At 35.5% G+C, this 25,000-nt stretch overlaps 1 protein-coding gene and 1 long non-coding RNA gene across 2 annotated transcripts in view; one reads left to right on the top strand and one right to left on the bottom strand.

Annotated features, from left to right (window-relative positions):
- LOC137627667 (uncharacterized) overlaps window positions 1-21,046 on the top strand; it is a 53,923-nt gene extending 32,877 nt beyond the window's left edge. The window contains exon 3 of the long non-coding RNA XR_011041199.1: window positions 20,911-21,046. This is a non-coding gene — a long non-coding RNA (uncharacterized lncRNA). The remainder of the gene's footprint in view (window positions 1-20,910) is intronic.
- Window positions 9,495-25,000, bottom strand: part of LOC137627664 (plexin-B-like) — a 54,711-nt gene continuing 39,205 nt past the window's right edge. Inside the window, exons 13-15 of the mRNA XM_068358845.1 lie at window positions 20,951-21,101; window positions 14,460-14,657; window positions 9,495-12,818 (exon numbers count right to left, since the gene is read on the bottom strand). Coding sequence (XP_068214946.1) covers window positions 12,001-12,818; window positions 14,460-14,657; window positions 20,951-21,101 — 1,167 coding nt within the window. The 3' untranslated portion in view covers window positions 9,495-12,000. The remainder of the gene's footprint in view (window positions 12,819-14,459; window positions 14,658-20,950; window positions 21,102-25,000) is intronic.

Raw genomic sequence — 25,000 nt, 5'->3', positions numbered from 1 at the left:
CTCACTCGCCCCCTCATAAACTCAGATTTGGGATCTTTGTTGATCTCAAGTTTGATTTCATTTGGAGCAATGCCTTCCCTTATGGAAAATTGTGATCTCGATGCTCCAGCATTTTCTCTGCAATGAAGCAGTTTCTGCACTCCCATCCATGCTGTTTCACCTTTTTCTCCAATGAAGTTCAAGATTCCACTGTTGTAAAGTGGTTGAAACAGACTTTTCAAAACTAGCTTTGCTTGTGCATCATAGCTTAGAAACTGAAGCTTACTCGCTCCCTCAGGATTTATGTATTTGATGGCTACTTTGGTTCCTGTTTCCAGTTCATCTGGAACGACAACACTCCCCACAACTTGAAGCCTCTTGGCTTCAGCATTCCCTCTCACTTGAAGTACCTTCTGTACTTTCATCTGGGTTATCTATGCCTTGCCACGTCTAAATATGGTACTTAGGCATGATAATTTACTTTTATAATGAATAGACTATATCTTAGTGATATCCAAAAATTTAAGACAGCATTTCTCCGGAAAAAAACTGAGCTCCAGATAGCTTTTATGATAACAGGAAAACTGCATTTACGTTTCTCCATTTATTATTTGATGTCGAGACATGTTTTTATTAACTTGTTTTCTTTTTTCATGTGACTTTATCAGGACTACAATGGTCGAGTGATGGAATTACCTTTAATATAAAAGCCATGTTAGTGATAATTTGATTTAACACAAATATTTGGATACCCCAAAATTGATTAACCAAATTGGATAAATTAAAGCCGTAAGATTCTGTGAAATGATAAAAAAATCAAGATCAATTTTGAAATGCATAAATAATTTTTTACATGGCCTCATAGAATTTCATGAACGATCTCACAGGTCTTCTCCTTCTTCGATAAAGCTTACGATTCCATTTTTGCAACGGGTTTGATGTAGGATCTTATCCAAAATAGACTGATTTGTGAATTTATCCTTCCCCTCAGAAATTTTGATTTCGGATTTGATTTCATTTGGAGTGCCGCCTTTCCTTATGATGTGGATGGGAGTGCAGAAACTGCTTCATTGCAGAGAAAATGCTGGAGCATTGAGATCACAGTTTGTCACAAGGAAAGGCACTGCTCCAAAGGAATCAAATCCGAGATAAACACTGATCACATTTAAATTTCTGAGGGGAGGGTAAACCTCACAAATGAGTCTAATTTGAACATCTTGAAGATCCGATGGTAATCCAGTTGCAAAAATAAAATCGTAAGCTTCGTTGAAAAAGGAGAATGCTGGTGAGATCTTTCGTGAAATTCTGTGAAGCCATGTGAAAAATTGTGTGTGTTTGAAAACGGATCTTAAAGTTTTTTTCATTTTATCATTTCAAAGAATGTTTATTTGTTTATCTATTTTTATTGATTAATTTTGGTGTATCCAAATATTTTTTATTTCAAGATTTTCATCACCATAGCCTTTATATCAGTGTAATTTCATCACTTAACCATTGTAGTCCTGATGAACAGGTACGGGGAAAAAATTACTCGAAACACAGTGTTTACGCCACACAATAAATGGAGAAACATGAATGCAGTTTTAGTTATTCTGAAAAGTATCTAGAACTCTGCTGTCTTCACGTTTTGGACGCCACTGAGATATTGCCTAATTACAAATGCAAAGTAACATACCAAAGTACCGTACTTAAAAGTGGCAAGGTATGATACTCTGGATGGAAGTGCAGAGGCTGCTTCAACGGATACATAATTGTATAGTCATACATATGCATATTTATGTATATAATTGCACACACAAACATATAGTGTATATGCATACATATATGTATATATTTGTATAAATGTATACATACATATGCATATATGTATATACTGTATATATATATATATATATATATATGTATGTATGTGTGTATATATATATATATATATATATATATATATATATATATATATATACATATACATACATATATGCATGTAAATACATAATATAAATATACACTTGTAAATATATACTGTATATGTGTATTTAGATACACACACACATATATATATATATATATATATATATATATATATATATATATATATATATATATTATACATTATATATATTATATATATTATTATTATTATTATTATTATTATTAGCTAAGCTACAACCCTAGTTGGAAAAGCTAGATGCTATAAGCCCAAGGGAAAATAGCCCAGTGAGGAAAGGAAATAAGGAAATAAATAAACGATATGAGAAATAATTAACAATTAATAAAATATTTTATAAACAGTAACATCAAAACCTATTTCATATGTAAACTATAAAAAGACTTATGTCAGTCTGTTTAGCATAAAAGCAATTGCTGCATGTTTGAATTTTTAAAGTTCTACCGATTCAGCTGGAATAAAACTTCTAGAGTACTGTGTAGTATTGAGCCTCATGATGGAGAAGGCCTGACTATTATAATTAACTGCATGCCTAGTATTGCGAACAGGTTGGAACTGTCCTGGAATATTTGAATGTAAAGGATGATCAGAATTATGAAAACTTTTATGCAACATGCATAACGAACTAATTGAACGACGGTGCCAGAGATTAATATTTAGATCAGGAATACGAAATTTAATAGATTTGATATATGCATATGTACTGTATATATGTACTTATATAAACATTTAGAATACACATATTTACTGCAATATACGTAGATTATATTAAATGTATACGTATGTAATATATGTGTATATATATACACACATATATGTATATATGTATGTGTACATATATATATATATATATATATATATATATATATATATATGTATATATATATGTGTGTATGCATATATATGTGTGTGTAATTTATATGCAGATGTATATATACACTTACATGTATATTTACTGTGTACATGCACACATTATATATATATATATATATATATATATATATATATATATATTTATTTATTTATTTATTTATTTATACCTATATATGTAAATATTCACATATATATTATACATAGTATACACTGTCCTCCAGTTGTGATGTCTGATCATACATTGATTTAGTTAGTAATTAAGCCTGAGCAGCCTGTTGCTGATGTGTCACACTCATGTAAGATATGTATAAAATTTCAAGCAAACTGGGATGCCATTTTGAGTGATCTTTTAGATTTTAATTGGTCATTGTTAGCGTGTGTAGCATGTTGTTCTCTTCAGTGAGAATGTGGTCAACATAATTGATAGGTGTGTGTCTTTTCGTGTGTTAGAATAACGAGTGAAAGAGAATCCCTGGTTCAATGATGCTTGTAGACGGACTTATTTTGAGAAGCAGAAGGCTTCTTAATTTTTTTAACAGATCAGATTCGACTTTAAATAACTATACTCGGCTTATTGGTAAAGTCTTTTGAGAGATTCGGCGATCAATCTGTTCTGTAGAATTTTTTCATATTTTCATTCTGCCATGTTTCGGGTATTGTACTCTTTTCTGGTCGTCAGCTGCTGAATTTCGCCTTATTTTGTCAAACAAAAACTTGTGAACAATAATGTTTGTGGTATAACTTTGCGTCTGGAGGAAGCACGTATTACATAATTATGGTAATGATATATGCATTACCTTTTTAGGAGCCTTTAGATATTTAAAGGTAGTCGGAAAAGAATTTATGGGTAATTCTATCAATAAGGTGAGGTGGGTAACAGTTATTCCTGATCTTGATATTAATCTCTGACACCGTCGTTTAGTTCAACTTATCTGCATGATGCATAAACGTTTTTTCATGATTCAAACCATTCTTTGCATTAAGATCTTCTCAGACAGCCCCATCCTATACATAGTACAAGGTATGCAGTTCATTCAAACACCCATGCTTTCTCCACAGTAAGACACGATGCTACACTATATTGTTGAAGTTTTATTTCGGTCATGACCAGAATGTGGTATAATCTTCCTAGTCATTGTGTGTGTGTATGTATATATATATATATATATATATATATATATATATATATATATATATATATATATATATATTATATATATATATCCATCAGTTTGAATAAGGATTTTATTCCTGTATTTTGTTATGTATTCTTTTCAATTCCCTTATTTGATGAGTTCTGTACATTACTACAATATGTAATGTGTACTTACTAAATATACGTTAAAATACACACACGTGTATATATATATATATATATATATATATATATATATATATATATATAAAATGTGAGTATATTTATATATATGTATATACATGTGTATATTTATATATATATATACATATATATGTTTATAAATTTATGTATATATATGTATATATATATATATGTATATAAATTTATATATATACATATGTATATATATGAAATATATATGCTTATAGAAAATGTATATTTATACATACATTCATATAATTTAGCTATATATCACCATCTCCCGTTGCTAGCCCACTGTAGGACAAAGGATTTAGACATGTCCTTCCACTCCCGTTTGTTTACGATCTTTCTATGCTATTTTTTTTTTAGCTTGCCAATCTTACGTATGCATATACATACATATTTATATGTACATTTATATATTTTCACAACATACGTATTTATTTCAGATATATGCATGTGTGTATATATATACATATAGTATATGGATACATACATATATAAACATATGCATGTCGCTTACATATTCAAATAAATAAATATATATATATATATATATATATATATATATATATATATATATTTATATATATATATATATATATATATATATATATATATATATTTATATATATGTATGTATATATATATATATATATATATATATATATATATATATATTTATATATATGTATGTATGTATCTATTACTTGATATTTAAGAAGTAAGAATAAATGAAAGGTGTGATAAATACTGAAATATATGAAGCCATACAGTAGAAGTGGTAGCACAGCAAAAGTGAAAGGTTAGATCTTTTATATTTGAGATGCTCTAATTAGAAGAAAATACTGGAGGGTGGCAGTCCGATAAATGTGGGAGTAAAATTTGTAATGGCAGGTTTATATGATGGTTTCTGTATGATCCTTACAATGCTTGTCTCTTAATGGACCACATTGAACTGTTGGCTGAAAGTTAAAAGTTGGTTCGCATAGATTAAACCACAACTCTAAGTAATTAATAGACAGCATAATTTCTAAATGAATCATTAACTTTATCCACTCTGGATCTCCCCTTTATTCAGATTGTCTCTGTGTCGAATAGAGTAAATCCCTCAATTTGTAATACTAGACATAGAGGCCACAAACTTCTCAACTTTAAGCAATGTTAAGGAGTAATTCTCACTAAATTTGCTTACCGAGATCAAGGAACAGAATAGCGACCCTCATTCAGTATGGTAAAAATGTATAGATTACATAATCTCCGAGACTAACAAATGGTTTAACTTCCTAAAAAGCCCAGCTAAATTAGTTTAGAGAATATGTACGCTTCTTTTCCTCTTCCACAAAGCATATTTTCAATAATGGAAAAATGCAAGGCATACGTAGGAATAAGTTTATTGATTAGAATAGTTAAAGCGATTTAAAATATCCTCCAGGCAACATACTTTAAAACCGTACGAATGTTGCTCACAGACATGTAATTGACTTCATATCATGCAGGAAGTTCATGATACTTGAAGTAATGATGAAAGAACTAAGTACTAAGTAGTATTCAATGTATTATTTACGTTACATATCCATAGCTCCATTGGGAATAACGAGGAAAAAATTGATTTGAAGTGTTAAGAGAGCTGTGTGACGCGCATCAAGTTTATTGAGCCTTGCTGCTTACGTAACGGAATTGAAAATCTCCCTTGACAAGTTTTTAGAAACTTGTTATAGAATCTGTATATAATTTCTCCCTTTTAGTCTCTTGAACCGAATTAGTTTCTTGACGCTGATATTAGAACTAGATTCAGTGGCATAAACAGAAATAAGAAAATCCAATAAGGAAAAAAATGTGAAATTTTATCCTTCATATCTTTTCATTTATGTCTTTTACTTGTTTACATAGTATGTTATGCATTTAATTTTTTTTATTCTTGTTGAAACTGCCTTTACTGTTCTCGGTTAACTTTCTGAACTTTAAAATTAATTTCTATTTGAAGGTTAAAACATTTTTGTTTTTTAATTTATGAAAATACTGTTAGGTTTATAGTGGTTACCAGTTTTGTTTATGTTTTTTTTTCAGTTATTTTCTTGCTTTTTCGTTTTATTTCTGCAGACAATAAGCTGAGAAAAAACAATACCGAAGTTCAGAAAATTATTTGTTAAATGTGGTTCTCGAATTTTTAATTAAAAAAAAAAAAAGCTTCCATTTAACCTGCCTTGATGAATTACATTACTTTACCCTCCATGACGATATATGACAACTCGTCGTATTTTTATAGTATATAAATTCTAAAGTATATTATCTCGATTAGAATTAACACTGTATCATGTCTTGAAGCCCTTGGGTTTATAGCATCTAGCTTTTCCAACTAGGGTTGTAGCTTAGCAAGTAATAATAATAATAATAATAATAATAATAATAATAATAATAATAATCGATCTCTTGCTGCAAGACATCATCTGTTTGAAGTTCTAACAAAAACAGATCGTTATGCAGCTGTTCCAAAGCCGGATTACAATATTATAGCTAATTCTTAATCACTTGGTCTTTATCAGTGTTAAGCATTTTATAAGACTTATTCCAAAAGATAGAAAATCTTTCATTAAAGTCACGAATGAATAACATTTTAACTTCATTAAAACGTTTGCCTCATTACTGGCTGTGTTTGAAGTATTTAGGACTGAATTCGTCATTTGCATTCTTAATTCTTAAGAAAAGGAAGGAAGAACTGATAAACATATGACTAGTTACTTTATCCTACTTCACTTTAAAAACATTTTGAAAAAATCTTGTTTCCCATCTATACCATGTTGAGAAAAACATTCTCTATTCTTCTCCATCCGCCTGAGTCTTATTTCCCTACAGATCTCTCTCCCTTTCTCATTCCCTCATCCCATTCCTCGCTTCCATCCTTTTTTTTTTTCCAAAAATGGATGATCATGCATTAAGGTGGAGAGTGCTGTCAGCTGTAACACCACCTCCCCTTCCCCTCATATCCCCTTCCCTCCCCCTCTTTAACGCCTGCTCGTGATGTTCGCTCTTCTCACGATTCCCTCACCCCTGTCCCCAAGCCACCCCGAGTGTAAATGGCTTTATCAGACACACTTACATTAACGGATTTCGAGGTATGTAAACCATTTACGTGGGAATTATGAGATGTAGCTTTCTGAATATGAAATGAAGTTTTGGTTCAACATAGCGTCAACAGTTTTAATTTCCCTTTAATGGATTTGTCGGGAACGAGCGGAATTATTGCGATTTTCGTTGCTGCGCCTTTGGTATTTTGAGTTTATTAAAAGTGTTTTGGGTCCGATGGCTTGAAGGCAAGATTAGCAGTATTTTCATAGACGAAGCTACCAATTATGAAAAGTGTTTATAATTTATGATAATACTAAAACTTATTATTCATCTTTCTTTAAATATAATTCAAACCATAAATTTGTTTCTACTTTAATTCCCTATTATTCAAGCCATATGGCCCGGCTCTTTTGCTGGGAAGGTCATTCACGATACTGAAGTTCATTATTTATCTTTAAATATATTTAAACCATATTTTTGTTCTGCTTTAATTCCTTATTATTCAAGCCATATGGTCTGACTCTTGGGCTGGGAAGGTCATTCATGATACTGAAGTTCATTATTTATCTTTAAATATATTTAAACCATATTTTTGTTCTGCTTTAATTCCTTATTATTCAAGCCATATGGTCTGACTCTTGGGCTGGGAAGGTCATTCATGATACTGAAGTTCATTATTTATCTTTAAATATAATTTAAAAAAAAAAACATTTTTTTTTCTACTTTAATTCCTTATTATTCAAGCCATATGGTCCGGCTCTTGGGCTTGGGAGGCCATTCTATTAGGGGCCAAATAGACCATGCAAATATGGTTTAGTAATGCATACGTTGCTCGGACGGTATTGGCAGCATGTGATGAGTGTGCATAACTTTTCTCTCTAGAAGTTAGTGATTGTGGTTCTTAAAACACCAGAATTCCACAATTATTTCGATCTTTATCGAAGAGAATTTAACTTTGAATCCTAATCCCATGGTCAGTGCTTTTTTTTTTTTTTTTTTTTTTGTGTGATGGAGTTATAAATCAATATTTTCCAGATATTATTTTCATTGCGACAATAGTGGATGATATGGTAACTTTCCTGACTGAGATTCGAGCCCCGCTCAAGCTCTTTAGTTCTTTTGGTCGCTGCAATCTCACCATGCTTGTGAGCTAAGGATGTTTAGAGGAGCCTATAAGTCTATCTGATGAGTCAGCAGCCATTGCTTGGCCCTCCCTGATCCTTGCTTGAGTGGAAAGGGGGCTAGGGCGCTGATCATATGTATATATGGCCAGTCTCTAGGGCATCGTCTGCTTGATAGGGCAGAGTCACTGTCCCTTGCCTCTGCCATTCAAGAGCGGCCGTCAAACTTTCAAGTAAACAAACTAAGAAACCCCAGTACTGACACCCGTGGAATGCTCGCCGTACTTTGTCCTAGATTGTACAGTTGACTTCATTCATTCAGGTACACCGACATCTCCTTAGCTTCCCGTGAAGTGTACCCGAATTAATGAAGCCAACTGTACAAACGAAAACTTTAATCGGATAGTCATGGAAGGCATGAACACAAACGTAAGGTTGATATATATACGTGATAATGTTGAAAGGGAAGAATGAAAGAAAAAAGGGGGAAAAAGAAAGGGTCTGAAATGGGATCTAAGCTAATATCGCAACGTTAGAGAAGCAATATAAGAGAGAACTAGTTATGGAACCCTTAATTTAGGACACATCTGTTGCAACTGCCTAAAGGGGCTAAGGTAATAAAGTACCGTATAGGAGGCAAGGCAACAATTTCGTTAGTTAAAAAATTATTTTCATTTGCAGGTTGTTAATCTAGTCTTGGATCGGATATTTTCTTGTAATTTTAAAAATACAAGGAATGTAGATTAGATACTTCGATATTTATTAAGAGACTGTTTACAAGAATAGATTCTTGATATTACAAATAAATTTTGGTTACTGTAGAGAGAGAGAGAGAGAGAGAGAGAGAGAGAGAGAGAGAGAGAGAGAGAGAGAGAGAGAGAGAGAGAGAGAGAGAGAGAGAGAGAGAGAGAGAGAGAGAGAGAACACGCAATTTAGGCCATATTTCGAAAGGTTGAGTTTTAGCAGTTTGTTAGAAGACTGAATATGACATGAGTTCAGAGTAAGAGGAGGGAAGGGTTGGGGTTGCGACCTAATTGGGACTTGAAAAAAATATTTACTCACATATGTAGATGATACAAAAAACATTTACTAATTTAGGTCATGTAGATGACAAAGCTAACCTTGAAGTAAGAGAATTCATGAGGTTTATAAAGTACTCAGATTCATTTTAGATATTTATTCTGCATAATATTAGCTTAAAATGTAGCAGTATGTACAAACCTGCACTATTTATATAAAAATACACCACAATATACACTTGGCATTTGATTATCCCAATAATCTATTGACTAACGAACACTGGGCAATTTTCATTTTATAATCACAAAACATTAGAAAATAAACGTTTATATAAAAATTTCCACCAAACGATAGACTTAAGTCCACTAAAAACAGTTTTAAAATTCACTAGAAATTCAAACCGAACAATTTTCTCGAATAGAAATCGAAAAATAAAATTCAATTTTAAAAATTAAATTATATTATGCGATATTAATTGGATATATTAACCTCGTGAATTTCGAAATTATTTTTAAGATTATTTTTGTTGTCTATTGGATGTCCAGCGATACTCCGTACATTTTAAAAATGAAAATCAAATGAATGACAACGGTAATAAGAACAATAACTTCACAGAAGTACAAAGCAATTTCATGTAAAACGGATCTTGTGATATACCCTTAGCTCAGAGAAACCAGCGCTTGTAAATGAAAAAAAAGGGCGGGTTAACTTTAACATGGTTGGTCTGGATGTCTCTATTAACACTTTCCTGACTAGGTTTAATCAAGTAAGGCGTCTTCAGTAATGTAGAAGAAATGTTCTGAGCTTTTAAGTAAAAACACGTTATGATATACAGTTTCATCCTAGTTTCTTTGAGCTGAGGGGTTGTTTCTACAGGCCATTTGAAAAAATGGGATGGTTCTTTTTTTTTTTTACTCTTGGCTACGATCAAAAATAAAAAATATAGCTAATGTGTGAAAAAGTGTTGGAACGTGTAGCATATAGTACATCAACAGTTTCAAGGATTTTCACACTTATGTGGGACAAAGCTATGAAATAAAAAAAAAAATCTTGCTGTACAATTTTAACTCTTTTTTAATGTGATTAATTTCTGTGATTAATTTTAGCAGTGACAGCAGCATTTACCTCGTATGTATATAGGAAAGGTATATGAATGAATTTGAATCCGTGAAACTGGTGGAATACCTTAAGCCCGATACGTGGACAAAGATGACTAGCTTTGAAGTAGCATCAGAATGAGATACAGTGTGTGACAGAGTAAGAAACAGGACGAACATTTTGTATTTGCACCGCGTTGCAGCAATAATGGTTACGGCTTTTTTTTATATTTTTATTTAACTTGCCATTTCCGGGGAAAACAGCTTCACGTTATTGGAGTTTGTGTTTATAGCTGATTAGCTCTTTCTATGCTATTTAAAAACTTTGTTTGATTTGCTTTTTCACTGTATACAAAACCACATATACATGTAACATTGATATATATATCTAGCACATTTCCGAAGATTTTTATATAACAACATTACAACTGCTCTGGAGTCAAGCGAACTTCAAGTTTTTATATATGTTTTTTTTTTCAATGGAATGTGTTTTTGTTTCCCCGTGGTTATATAGTTGCTGCTATAAAGTCAACTATTTTGTGCACCAAATTTCACTTGCTGTTTTCACAGCAGTAGCGACCCACTCATTTCTTCATGTTTATCTTTTTTTCCACACCATCTGCAAAACTATTTTATACACTGAAAGACAGGCTATATTGAAAATTCTTTAACTTGTAATATTAAAGTCGTGTAGGCTGTAAATCATGAACACTCAAATGGCATAAAGGATAACAATATTAAAAAATAAGAGATGCCTCTCTATGATTCTGTAAAAAGTAAAGTGCGTGCTGTTCTGATTTTTTTTTCTAACTTGTATGTCGTTCGACCTAACTGAAGCAATAGGCATTGATTTACTGCAGCTTTATATTTTGGACAGATAGAAAGAAATCAAGTTCAGTCAAAACATTTGAAGACATATTGCAGACAACAAATTCTATCTCTGAATTCTTTTTCCTCACATTTTAAGAATGAAGTTCTATACTTCACTTGAAAACCTTAGTAAGATCGTCTTGCATAACTTGTCCACGGTTATCCTCTAAAGCATGGGCGACTGATCACTTTCGGTGTCACGTGTCAACCTTCAAAACACCTGTTGTGATTCTGAGAGTATGTTCAATCACCCGCACCTTGAGATAGGCACAAAATAGTAAAAATCAAGACTCCAGCACGTAGTGCAGTACTCGTAAGGAGCCCGCAAAGACTGGAATGCTCTACGCTTTAAAATCACAGACATTTGATTAAGTACAGCTGATTAAACACATATACACAATTCCACATAATAAACAGTCGTCGTTGAATACAATAACTGGAAGGACTCATGCAGTGCTATTTCTTTTCTTTTCTTTTATTTTGAAATGTATAACAACGAATCCACCACAATAGTTCTTTTTATTTTCTACTCCTCATACACCTATTCTTTGGCTAGGAACTAGGCATTTAACAGCAATGAGAATAAAGTCATACAGAAGGCAACTACAGAGAACTGGCACATGTGTGGTGAGAGCTTCTTCCGAGGCGAAACCATTCTATATAAACGGCCTGTGGTTTCATTTGGTCTCAGCACATGGATGTTGGTTCTCCATTTAAGGTGCACATGACATTGTCCAATTTATGTGCTAAATGTAAACTTCTACACTCGATATCTACCTCGAGATTCTCTATTATTTGTCCGTAATATCTAGTAATGTAAGACTGGAAAAGTTCTTGGAGAGCCGATTTAGCATCCAGCTGCCCTAAGTGCGTTAGACTTAGGTGGTGCAAGAAGGCAGCCATGTCCTGGTCGGTAACGGGAGGCATGGCTCGGATGCCCTGGTAAAATGCCCTGACAGTTGCTTTATACTGGGGCATGTCCTTGGCAAAGAGCAATTTGTTGGAGGGCGAGTCCTTTCCAAGGCGGTGCTCAGTCGTTGAGCAAGCATCCATGAAAGTTTGGGCAATGACGGACAAACACGAATCAACTGTGGGACTTTTGTAGACATCTAGAATGAAGTCGGGGTTCTTGATGAAATTGACCCAGAAGCGCAATGGTAAGCTATTAGACTTCCATGCCAATACCACTTCGGGGTCGACAATGCCGTGCCTCCTGGCAGAGTCATCGAAGAAGTCGAATAGCCACTTGACTGCAGGAGGCAGGGTCTCGTTAGGGGTGAGGATAGTTCTGAAGAAGTCATCTACGAATTTCTGGACGGTGCCTTTTGTTGAAAGGAGTCTTGTGAGGAAAATTTCAGGGATGGCTTTGTGGGTTCTCTCGACGCCTCTGCAGGGAGAGTCGTGGTCGACAAGCTTGACTAAATGGTAGGCGTTGGGTTCCACAGAGGAAGCCTCCACGTCACCACAGTGGCTGACCGGACTGCCAGTTGTTCCGTAACCAGCACCTGTGAAAAATAATATAAATTGTTAAAAATATTTTTATTAGTTGCGCCATTATAGTAATATTTACCAGAAAACATCTCGCATGCAAATTCTGCCTTGAGAAACGTCAAGGTAAAATCAAATTTATATTAACTAAAGACCTAGTGAGGTATATTTTACCCATGATTGCATCATTTATTATCCAAAGCCATTAATTTTTTTACTTCAACCTCGGTATTCCATCGGGGATTATTAGGCATTCACTTTTAATATAACTCCTAACGATGAATGTAAGCCTAAGTTATAAATTAATGTTACTGTTCATTAATGCAGAAGGCAGGAGTTCGTGCTAAAGTTGGAATTTGAATAAAAAGTTGTGAACCTTTGTGGATTAAACCAAGCTAGACCAACTCGTCCATTGTGTATTCGGTCCATCAATGAAGTATGGTGGAATTTAATCACGGTCCAATGTTTTTTTTTTTAACTATTGCGTTGCGAACTATTGTGATTCCTTTTATTAGAATTCTCTGCACAATTAAATTACCCTTATTTAGATATTGCGCATTAAAATCATTATTTAAGTAATTACTAAAACTTATATATAATTAGAGCCAAAGAAAATGTGGGTTAAGTGTATTTTTACTTAGTGGAAAAGCTATTTATTAAAAAGCAAACTTCTGGAGAACTTTTGGTTAGATATCTGAACAGGGGATGGATATATTTACATGCCCAGTCCACATTAATATATGTTTAAGATTATTTCAAAATAGCTTACACATTTTGAAAATTGCACAAACGTTTCACCTTTCTGCTGCAATTTTTTTTCTTTCGTCTTCCACATCCCAAGAAATCTTTTTATTTTCCATGGAGTTCTTAACTACACTCTTGCCCTTTTTCTTTCACTTTCTACAGGGTATTGACCCCTATTTCAGGGCTTCCTGTAAACTGTAAATTGTCTCATATATAAAGTCACGCAATGCAAGGAAATCTATATTTTCCCACTTCACGCCTTCATTTTTTCATCCCATCACCATATCTTTCAAACACTCTTCTTACAATCCCTATGTCACATATGCTCCAATAGTGGAATTTTTACAATTTCCAAACACAACCTCACGAGCCAATCCAGTCGTAATTACTCCAGGGAATACTATACATTCGAATTGTGCTGGATCTTTTTCAATGCTTAAATTTAAAATAATCGCCCCTTCATTTCCTTAAAAAAAATCAGCTAAGCATAGGTTTTTTAGTTAAGAAAAATTATCGAAGAGTTTCTTTCTTCTCCAAATGAACAATCTTAAATTCCTCGGACTTGCACTCATTTGGACTCCCCCCATCACTTGTATTTTTCTGACACAACAAGCAAACCATTTCGTACATCTTTAATCTATATTCTTATTTGGGCATATACCGTACTACTTTTCTATAAAAAGAGATAATAACTCATGACCTCATTTCTACTTAGTGAATTAGGTTGTAAAAATTTTAATGCTTTGATTTATTAACAAATTTGTTAGTCTCTAAAGCACCACCCATTTATGTAAAAAACATCATTGTGTGTGCAATGTGTATATAAACAGCACTATAAACATTTTATATAATAATAATAATAATAATAATAAGAGTAAATCCAATTTATTCATCTCTTAATTTGTGTTACTTACAATTATTGCACTTCGTACTACAATTAGCATTATTGAGGGTATGGTGATCGTGTGGCCTGGGTACCAGTGCCATCAACGCCGAGTCTTTGACACCATAGTGTTCCAGGGTGTTAAGTCTTCGCCATCCACTCCCTTCAGGTTTTGTTGTCATGTCTTCGTCGGTCAAGGTCAGGTGACCATTACGACCATGGCGCCATTCTGGGGAAATAAAAAGGTACATTAAGTAAAGTTTTAAAAGTGTATTAAACGAGAGCTTAATTGGAAATTATAGGTATAGGGGATAGAAGAAATAACTGCGAAATAAGAGGATCACTATATATATATGAGCCTGTAAATCAATTGGTCAAATCGGTAATTAAATTTTGGTAACACTAGAAGGGAGGAAGGAAAAATGAGTAAAAGTTGTGAAAAGAGCATTAGAAAAACGTAAGGCACACAGGTTAGAAATTAACTGGGGAGAGGTGGAATTAACGGGAAAAGGGATAAATGAACTTTTTATATAGCCTATTTCAAAATTTTCCCTTGTTTATTAAACCAAATAACAAGTTGTTTTTCAGTTAGCGGTTTATTATTTTGCCTCTCTCGCATGTTCTTTACTTTAAACATGTACATAATTTAGAGAAAAGACTGACCCAGCCTCGTATTTGTTTTAACATGATACAGTAATGGATCCTTCAACGAGTTTTATTGTCTAATTTTTTCCATTTTAATTTCATATTTCAAACTATATTTCATATCGAGTACCTTCACCATGAATACTTCTTCACTGACCTACTTTATAAACATTGTTACATTTCAATGCCCATATAGCAGTAGTATTTTTTCCATTTTTATTCATCCTTTGTGATACAACAAACCTTAATTGATTATTCATTAAATTCAAAAGAACATATTCAATTTGTGGAAGGAGGGGAATATTTTTTTATGAAGGTGATGAAATTACACACATCACCTTTTAAGGTGACGATGGCAAGTTCATCTCATCACAGACATAGACTGAACCTGTTGGTTTCATTCCTAGCTTATCACACCAAACGGACAACATTGGAGTATTCTTTCATTAACTACTAAGAGTTGTTCACACACATTATGAGATAGTTGGCGTGATCGGAGAATAAGATTGGTCTTCTTATTTTCTCCACATTCTCAGGACTGGTCCCATTTGACCAGATTGCCACTAACCTATGAACAACTCTAGCTTTGTTGAGGTCACACCAATCACATCTCGGAAGTAGTGCCCCATCAGCAATTACTTCAGTGAGAGTCCTGCACTGTGCTGTAGGGGTCAATCTCTTATGTCCATTCTATATCACTCATGTTGGTATTTGGGCTGGCAGTTCCTCCACAGTAGCAAAGTTTTTTCTTGACAGTCTATTTGGAATTACTATGTTAGGATGTAGTGGGTGTCTTGAGTCCAAGATTTGTTTATTCCTAAGATGTAGTGGGTGTCTTGAGTCCAAGATTTGTTTATTCCTTTCAGTCTGTGTTGTTATACATCTTGATTTCTGAGAGAAGGGCAATACCAACGAGTTTGTAAAGGGTGTTGGAAGGAAGGGGATGCAGTGTCCCTGCTATGACTCTGCATGCCTTGTAGCATAGGATCTATTTTGTTGGCATGTGATGATTTGCTCCACACCTGCGCACAGTACTCGGCTAGTGCATAGCACGGGCTAAGGCAGTTGTTTTTAGTAAGTGAGCATTGACTCCACACTTTTCTATACTGTGTTACCCCCTATATCTTGCCAAGCCAGAGGATCTTCTGAGGTGCAATTGGCTACTCAAGTTTCTCAGGTATCTTCACATAGTAGGTTTAGTAGATTCAGGGACCACTTGTCATAAGTACTGTCCCATTTGCTCAAGGGTGGTTTCAACTTTTCGATGAATCTGCAGGCCTTTTGTGGGGAGGGTTGATCATTAGGCACAGATTGAAAATACAGAATATATATATTGGTGCAAGGACTGACTCTTGAGGTAGGCCATTCTTTTGTACTTGCCAGTTTAGTGCCATCCATCTCTACTTAAAATTTGTGCCTTTCTATGAGGCTTCGGATTATTATTATTTATTACTGGCAAAGCTACAACCCTAGTTGTGAAAGCTAGAATAGTGTACCCGAGTGTACCCTCAAGCAAGAGAACTCTAATCCAATACAGTGTAGGCCATGGATCAGAGGCTAGAAGAATGATTTGATTTTGGAGTGTTGTCGTCCTAGAAGAGGTCCTTATCATAGTCTTTACTACCCTTATCAAGAGGATAGTAGCCACTGAACATTACAGTGCAGTAGTTAAACTCCACTCAAGAAGAAAAAGTCAATGTTTCGGTTACATACAGAATTAGGCCTCTGTGATACAACAAGTCGTATGCAGCTGTTAGGTCTACGAACACTTTCAGTGATTTGTCACTCTTCAAATCCATCATCCTCTACTGTATATATTGTGGTTAGAGGTTTGAGGACGTGCCCACAGCAAGAGCATCCTGGTTTGGCGCTCATTAAATTTATAGGTCACATTGATACAGGGCTAAATTATTCATTCAGGTTTAGTGTTTTTTAGCCATTTGACCTTGCTTTCTTCAGATTATCTGTGGTAAAGGCTGGGAGCATTATTTCGTTTCCATTTGATTGTCTCTTCCTTTGGCGTTAGTCTTTGTTCTTTGGTCGGCTATTTATAATCGGTTTAAGTGGAATGTCAGTGAGATTTATGGCTCCAACTTGTTGTGGTAAAATGTTCTCTTGAAATTAAGTTTATGGGCAGTTGACCATGCTTTTAAGCTCTTGGGAGTCACATCCACATTTTGTAAGAGCCATAGTATCGTTGCTGACTCTCTTGGCTGAGCATTTTCTCCCATTTCAGTGGTGTCTAAGCTGAATGGGTCTTTTAATGGCAAGAGGTACAAATAATTCTCATTTGGTCAGTCATTCCAAGAATATATATTCCTTTCTGCAGCCTTTACGTATATATCTGTTGAGCTTATTTCATACTAGTTTGACAAATTCTTTATAATGGCTTGGTTCACTTGATATCGTGTAAATATGTTATTGTTTTCAATTTAAAAATCTTGGGAGGCATTTTGATTGTATGGATCATATTACTCAGTGAAATCAATAGTCCTGGTAATCTGCTCCATCCTATACCTCCCATGCATCCTCACCCTGATCCAAAGTATACTTAATCTAGGGTAAGGAAAAGTCTCCAGAGTGGGTGGATTAGACTTGCTTGAGGGTACACTCAGTTACACTATTCTAATTTATTTCTCTTCCTCTTATTTTGTTACAGTTTTTATAGTTTACACAGGACAATCTTTTGAGACTTAGATTAGAAGCTATTCTCAGTCAAGGTTGTGAAAGCCTATCATCCCTGAGCTTGTCTTCAGGCTGATGGGCATAGATACTCTCTCCTCCTTGAAATGTTGTCCACTCTTGAGGAGATTCAATGCTGGTACTCTGATCTTTTACATGTGTGGTGTAGTTGCTGAGAAGGTCATTATTCAAGGTTCAGTAAAGTGAGAAGTGAGCTGAAAGACTCTCATCGAGTATGATAATTGGAGGGTATAGGCAAAGTTGGCATCAGTAATGTGCAAAGTTTGTTGCCAAATACATCATCACTCCATAATTCAATTTGATAAAACTCTCCATTCCCTTTTTCCTAAAACATCACTGGCACAAATTGATGCAGTGAAGGGCCCTGTTGTTCTCTTCTGAAGGTAACAACGGAGCAGTGGCTGAGTGACAGACTCTTCTTTAGCACTAGCAGAAACAAGTATGTGTCCAAAGAACCCAATGTTTTTTACTGGCTTTGTAAAACGACCAAGCAAGTGTATGAATCTTATTCCAGAGGCTTTTGTTTTGTATTCGGGGTTACTGTGCGTGAGCCTCACTGCCACATTACTTTTTGTCATTGGCAAATAATAGTTGCTGAACGCTTATAGTTTCATTTTTTATGTCCCAATGATCTTCGAGGTGGGCATAGTTGTAGATGGGAAATTTTCCTCGTGCAAAATCTTTTGTACATAGGCAGTTTAAAACTGGTTGCTGTTTCTACCAATTGGCCACTTATCTCAGGCTGTAGGTAATTTCTCCATTGCACATCCTGTTACACGTGAGTAAACTCTTGTATTTACGTGTGTTTTTTCTGGTTATAATAGTTTGGGTGGTTCAAAAAATCATTCAGCTTTAAGTGAAATACATGTGGTTTATTTTATTTTACTTTCTAAATATGCATGTTGTTTTATCCATACACAGTATATTGGGAGGAGGGTGATGGAAATGGAGAGGTACAGGAAACGAGAGGGAGACCAAAGCAAAGGTGGATGGACTATATCAAGGATGACCTTCGATCAAAGGGATTAACTGGTGATGAAATGTGGGACAGAGGTATGGAGAAAGCTGGCCAGAAACATCAAACCCCACATACAGATTTCCTTAGTGATATGAAGTAGGTGCCTCTTGCCCTGTGATCATGCTATACGCTACATTACTGATCACTGTTGCATGGCATAAGTTTTCTTCAGATTCACCATTTCCAAAGTTCGGTCTTGACTGGTGCTCTGGAAATTTCTGGTATTTAAGTTACATAATTATTATGATGATGTAACTGCAGTTTCCCAAGCAAATTATAATTTCAATTTGAGCTGGTGGGTTCAGGGTTAGTTAGTTATCTTTTGTCGTTTATTTTCTTCTCTGATGTAGAACGAACTAGCAATATCTGCTTCATGGGTACTAGGCAATGAACCTGTTCTTGTGATCATTGTCTTCTCTGTATTTCTCAGAGTTGTTCTGAACTGACATGGGTTACAGTTTTTGGAGCCTCGATGCTTCTTAATATTGCTGTACTAGTGCTTCTCATGGCTGAAATACTTATAAGGTTCATCCTATTCGCCATCCTTTTCCACGTAGACTGCATCCTCTTATCAATTTTCCTGTAATGACTGGGGGTTGTAAGCAGTTTGTGCTAAATTGATTATTTAATTTAAGCAGTTTGTGCTAAATTGATTATTTAATTTACTTTGACTTTTTGGATATTGCTTGTTTTATTAATGATGTTCGCGGTATAAAACAGCACAGCCGTATCCACCACTTTCTCCTTTATTTTGGGAAACTTACGAGCCTTCTATAAATGTAAATTGAATCCTATTGTAAGGGAAGGAAGTTGCTGGGGTTCACTAATCTAGCCAGCATTTGTCTTTGCTTTTTTCCTGCAACAATGGCTGTTGAATTATATAATCTCAACTGGATTGCTTTTACTTGGAGGCATCATCATGCATCAAACCTTTGTTGCCGTCATATATTTTTATGAAGATAGCCCATAACATAAAAACTTGCCAGAGGTTTACGTTTAAATTCCGCTAATCGATCTAGGGTGATATTAAAATCATAAGTCGACATATAAATGTTACAATAAAAATCTGGTAAATCATGACATAAGGAATTTTTTTCTATTTTACAGAACCTGCGGAATGAAATGCAACAGATGAAGATAATCTTTACAGCATTGGTATCATCATTGTTTAGGGACTCGTAAAAATCATAATAATTTGGAAAGGGCATCTTGAGCAGGGGACTTTTTAGCATGAGATTGTACAGTTTAAAAACGAACTATCAGCAAATAATCAATCCAAAGTTAACACCGCAATAATAAATAACAATAGCTACAGCAAAACAAAATCGTCTCTATTGAAAGGAAATTCCACCAGAAAAAATAAATTTGGCAACACGAGTGCAATCATGACACGGAGACATATTACTCGTTAATTTTCGTTGCGCGTACACTTTTAATTTGTTTGAGTCTGCGTCTGTGACACGCCAAGTCTCTATTCATGAGACCCCCGAAAGATCAAATGAATGCCGACGGCTTGCGACCTCAGCACGCCATTCGTTACTTTAGGTAGTTTTTTTTACGAAGTATATATGACATTTATGGGGGTTATAGACGTTGCCTGCCACCAAGCAATAAAAATAATTGTACTTCACAGAAATGTCCCGTCATGAAAAGTAAATTGTCTCAAATTTTGTTGGATTTAACGTATATACACGCCTTGCTATTTGGCTGATAGACGCATGCAACTATATATTAACGTTCAATTAATTGTGTATAACTAATATACATTATCAAAATAATTATATGGCTTCAGCAATATCTTTCATATATAAATTACAACTAATTTATTACATTAATTAGCAGGCGAAATTGAATTATTCAAAATTACTTGCTGATTCTCTGTAACTATATCTAAGAAAATATACTCTCATCATACGACATGCTCTAGGCCCTATGGGTGCTCTTATCCGTGTGTACATTTTCGTAAATACAAGGAAAACCAATTAAGGGGAGGGTTTTTACCCTTATTTTTTACAATATGTAAAACTGCACACAAAACGTCAAACACAGTTTGTACTATGAATAAATTAATACGTTGCCTGAAACATAATATATTCTTAAATTTCTTTTCTCCTAGGAACTAGCGTTAATCCAGAAAAGTCAACATTGGAACTTACCTAAATTGACCTCGTGGACGGACGGTCTGAGGGAGTAAGGAGTATTGCGGTACAAAGCATCTAATATCTTGGATTTCACTTGAGTGATGGTGTCACAGTCTAGCACCCGACACTGGGCCTTCTCTCCGTCTTCGCCCAGCACTGCTACTGACTGGAAATAGAAGTGAGAAATTGGTTAATGTTAGATAAAAGTATATAGATAGATCAGCAATTTGAATAAAGAGTAAAATATCGGTATAAAAAATAGCTTTTGATTGGCTGTAAACCAAAAAAAAAAAATATAAAGATCTTCTAAATATTAATAATATGTCTTTACCTAACGGAAAAATTTGCAAGGTAAATTTCAAGAGAAAAAACGTGGGTCAGAGTTTTGTGATAATTACTAAAATTAAAAAGTTTCCAATAAATAATTACTTAAATTATAATGTGTCCCAGCTAGCATTAATAAAGCGGTTATAGTGCTTGGAATAGTTTTAAATACTGAAATGTCACCTTCGGCACTTAGCAACCGAAACGGTTTTGCTCTGTAAATAATCTGAAATATATCGTCCACTTGTCCCAATCGAAGAGTAGTGCATAATGTTATAGCAAATACTCAAACCAGCACAAGAAATGTTATCGCTTGGGCATGTCGCGTGTCTTGTTTTTTTTTTCAGACGGGAAAATTTAAAATTTACGCTCGTACATTTGAGAGAGAGAGAGAGAGAGAGAGAGAGAGAGAGAGAGAGAGAGAGAGAGAGAACTACATACCTCAATCATTATTCTGCTACATTCCGACGAAGAAGTTTGTGCGATACCCTCCCTATTTCTCTCTATAGACTTTGCACAACTATAACATACGACATTTATAAAATCCAATTATAGTTGAATAATTTACCTGTATATTTCTAAATTATTCCTACATTAACATTTCTTCCCTTGAGAAAAACTATGAGTAAGTAAGTTGTTTTTTTTCTCTAACTTGAACTCAAGGATTTATGAACGTGATAATATAATAATAAAGTCTTGTATATAAAATCTCCTAAATTTAAAGCAGGTACTAAAGCTATTCCAAAAGTGAAAACGCGTAAAGAAAAATAGTTTGTAGATATTGTCATCATGTTTAGCCCCCTTTCCATTTAGACGGCGTCCTTAGTTTATCCCCGGGGGCTTAGGAAGCGAATGGGGGAGGTGCCCCTCATTTAAGAGGAACAAAGGAGGAAGATTGAAGATGAAAAGCAAGCCATTCTGGACCTTAGGATGTTGACGATAGGATAGGGAAGGCTCCGCGACAAAGGGAAGTCATGCATAGGAAATGCATTCAAAGTTTCCGGTGATCTTTTAAATGTGTTTGCTAAGAGAGGAATATTGCTGCTTTTTAGGTTGTTTCTTAACCCGGCCAACACAAGACCCAAAAACAATAGACAGAAGCTACTAAGAACGGTCATTGCAAACCTTTAATTAACGGGTAATTTTATCAAAGATATTTCGTGAACAACTATAACATATTTAGGTATGTCACTCTTAACGAGTTTCATAACGGAAGTAATAAAGGACAACAGTCTCACAAAAATACGATACTGTATACAAGTTCAAGTCTCAACGAAATCTTATGCATCAATAAAAATCTGAAAATGTTTTCACGCATCGCACAGAAAAATGAAGATACACAAACATGAACAAACCCGGCAATTGATCCAATAATAATCAATTGAAGTAACTATAAATATTGGCCGGGCAATAATTTTAACTCTTATTTTAGTGATAGATGTAATAAACAAACAAATCGAAATTGACCAAAAACGGTGAGACTATATCTTGCACCTATGAATCTTGTGCGGTTTTTTTTAAATATTAATCAACCAATTGCTTTATTAATAAATCATTTTATATATTTTTTAGTATATAGACAGTCGAGGAAGAGGGCAGAGTAACTCTTAAATATAACTTTGACACAGGGTAGTATGGGCACTTTCTCACGGAATCCAGGTACAATCCTCTCCCACAATCCTCCCCTCCCACAAGACTCCTATATGAAATGGAGGCCGAGGGAACCTTGGTCAGATTTATGGACTGTGAGTAACATATATTTCGTTATCTCTGACAGTATACTTATAATTCAAAATGACTTCGATACGAAACATGCAACTATACTGTAAAGTAACTATATAACGCTATATAAGACGATAATGTATACAATAATCAATAACACAATGATAAAAACAAAGTTTGAAATATATTGCCTGAGAAATTGCTTCGACAACATGGTCTTCTGCTCTGCATAAAACATAGGTTCCATGAAGAAAAATTTATGACTTCGTAAGAAAAATGTATGAATACGTAAGAAAAATTTATGAATAAAAAACAGGAGGAAAACAAGAACAGAAAAAAGCAAAGTTTTACAAGAGAAAACGAGGCATGCATCCAATATAAATACACAAATGGACCAGAAGTGTATTTATTCGGAGAAAACATGTCGCTTTTAGGCATTCAGGGGTGTTCTCGTACGAAAAAACAATCTGGACGTGACAAAATCACCATGAAATATGTATATACCTTATATTCCACCAGAAATGTGGTCAGTAAGAAAAATTTTTTAAGGGAGAAGTCTCTCTCTCTTTTCTTACTCCTACCCCCCCCTCTCTTTCTTACTCCTACTCACCCCCCCTCTTCTTTCTACCTTCCCTACCCCCCCTCACTTTCTTACTCCTAACCCCCCCTCTCTTTCTTACTCCTAACCCCCCCCTCTCTTTCTTACTCCTAAACCCCCCCCCTCTCTTTCTTACTCCTAAACCCCCCCCCTCTCTTTCTTACTCCTAACCCCCCCCCTCTCTTTCTTACTCCTAACCCCCCCTCTCTTTCTTACTCCTAAACCCCCCCCCTCTCTTTCTTACTCCTAAACCCCCCCCCTCTCTTTCTTACTCCTAAACCCCCCCCCTCTCTTTCTTACTCCTAACCCCCCCCCTCTCTTTCTTACTCCTAACCCCCCCCTCTCTTTCTTACTCCTACCCCCCCTCTCTTTCTTACTCCTAACCCCCCCCTCTCTTTCTTACTCCTACCCCCCCCTCTCTTTCTTACTCCTACCCCCCCCTCTCTTTCTTACTCCTACCCCCCCCTCTCTTTCTTACTCCTACCCCCCCTCTCTTTCTTACTCCTACCCCCCCCTCTCTTTCTTAATCCTACCCCCCCCTCTCTTTCTTAATCCTACCCCCCCTCTCTTTCTTAATCCTACCCCCCCCCCTCTCTTTCTTAATCCTACCCCCCCCCTCTCTTTCTTACTCCTACCCCCCCTCTCTCTTTCTTACTCCTACCCCCCCCTCTCTCTTTCTTACTCCTACCCCCCCCTCTCTCTTTCTTACTCCTCCCCCCCCTCTCTCTTTCTTACTCCTACCCCCCCCTCTCTCTTTCTTACTCCTACCCCCCCCTCTCTCTTTCTTACTCCTACCCCCCCTCTCTCTTTCTTACTCCTACCCCCCCCTCTTCTTTCTTACTCCTACCCCCCCCTCTCTTTCTTACTCCTACCCCCCCCTCTCTTTCTTAATCCTACCCCCCCCCTCTCTTTCTTACTCCTACCCCCCCCTCTCTTTCTTAATCCTACCCCCCCCCTCTCTTTCTTAATCCTACCCCCCCCTCTCTTTCTTACTCCTACCCCCCCCTCTCTTTCTTACTCCTACCCCCCCCCTCTCTTTCTTACTCCTACCCCCCCCTCTCTCTTTCTTACTCCTACCCCCCCTCTCTCTTTCTTACTCCTACCCCCCCTCTCTCTTTCTTACTCCTACCCCCCCCTCTCTTTCTTACTCCTACCCCCCCCTCTCTCTTTCTTACTCCTACCCCCCCTCTCTCTTTCTTACTCCTACCCCCCCCTCTCTTTCTTACTCCTACCCCCCCCTCTCTTTCTTACTCCTACCCCCCCCTCTCTTTCTTACTCCTACCCCCCCCTCTCTTTCTTAATCCTACCCCCCCTCTCTTTCTTAATCCTACCCCCCCCTCTCTTTCTTAATCCTACCCCCCCCTCTCTTTCTTACTCCTACCCCCCCTCTCTTTCTTACTCCTACCCCCCCCTCTCCCATC

This window comes from Palaemon carinicauda, chromosome 35 (assembly GCF_036898095.1).
Source record: "Palaemon carinicauda isolate YSFRI2023 chromosome 35, ASM3689809v2, whole genome shotgun sequence".
NCBI classification, from domain to species: domain Eukaryota; kingdom Metazoa; phylum Arthropoda; class Malacostraca; order Decapoda; family Palaemonidae; genus Palaemon; species Palaemon carinicauda.
The sequence above is the reverse complement of the archived record's forward strand: the minus strand, read 5'-3'. Positions and strand labels throughout refer to the sequence as shown.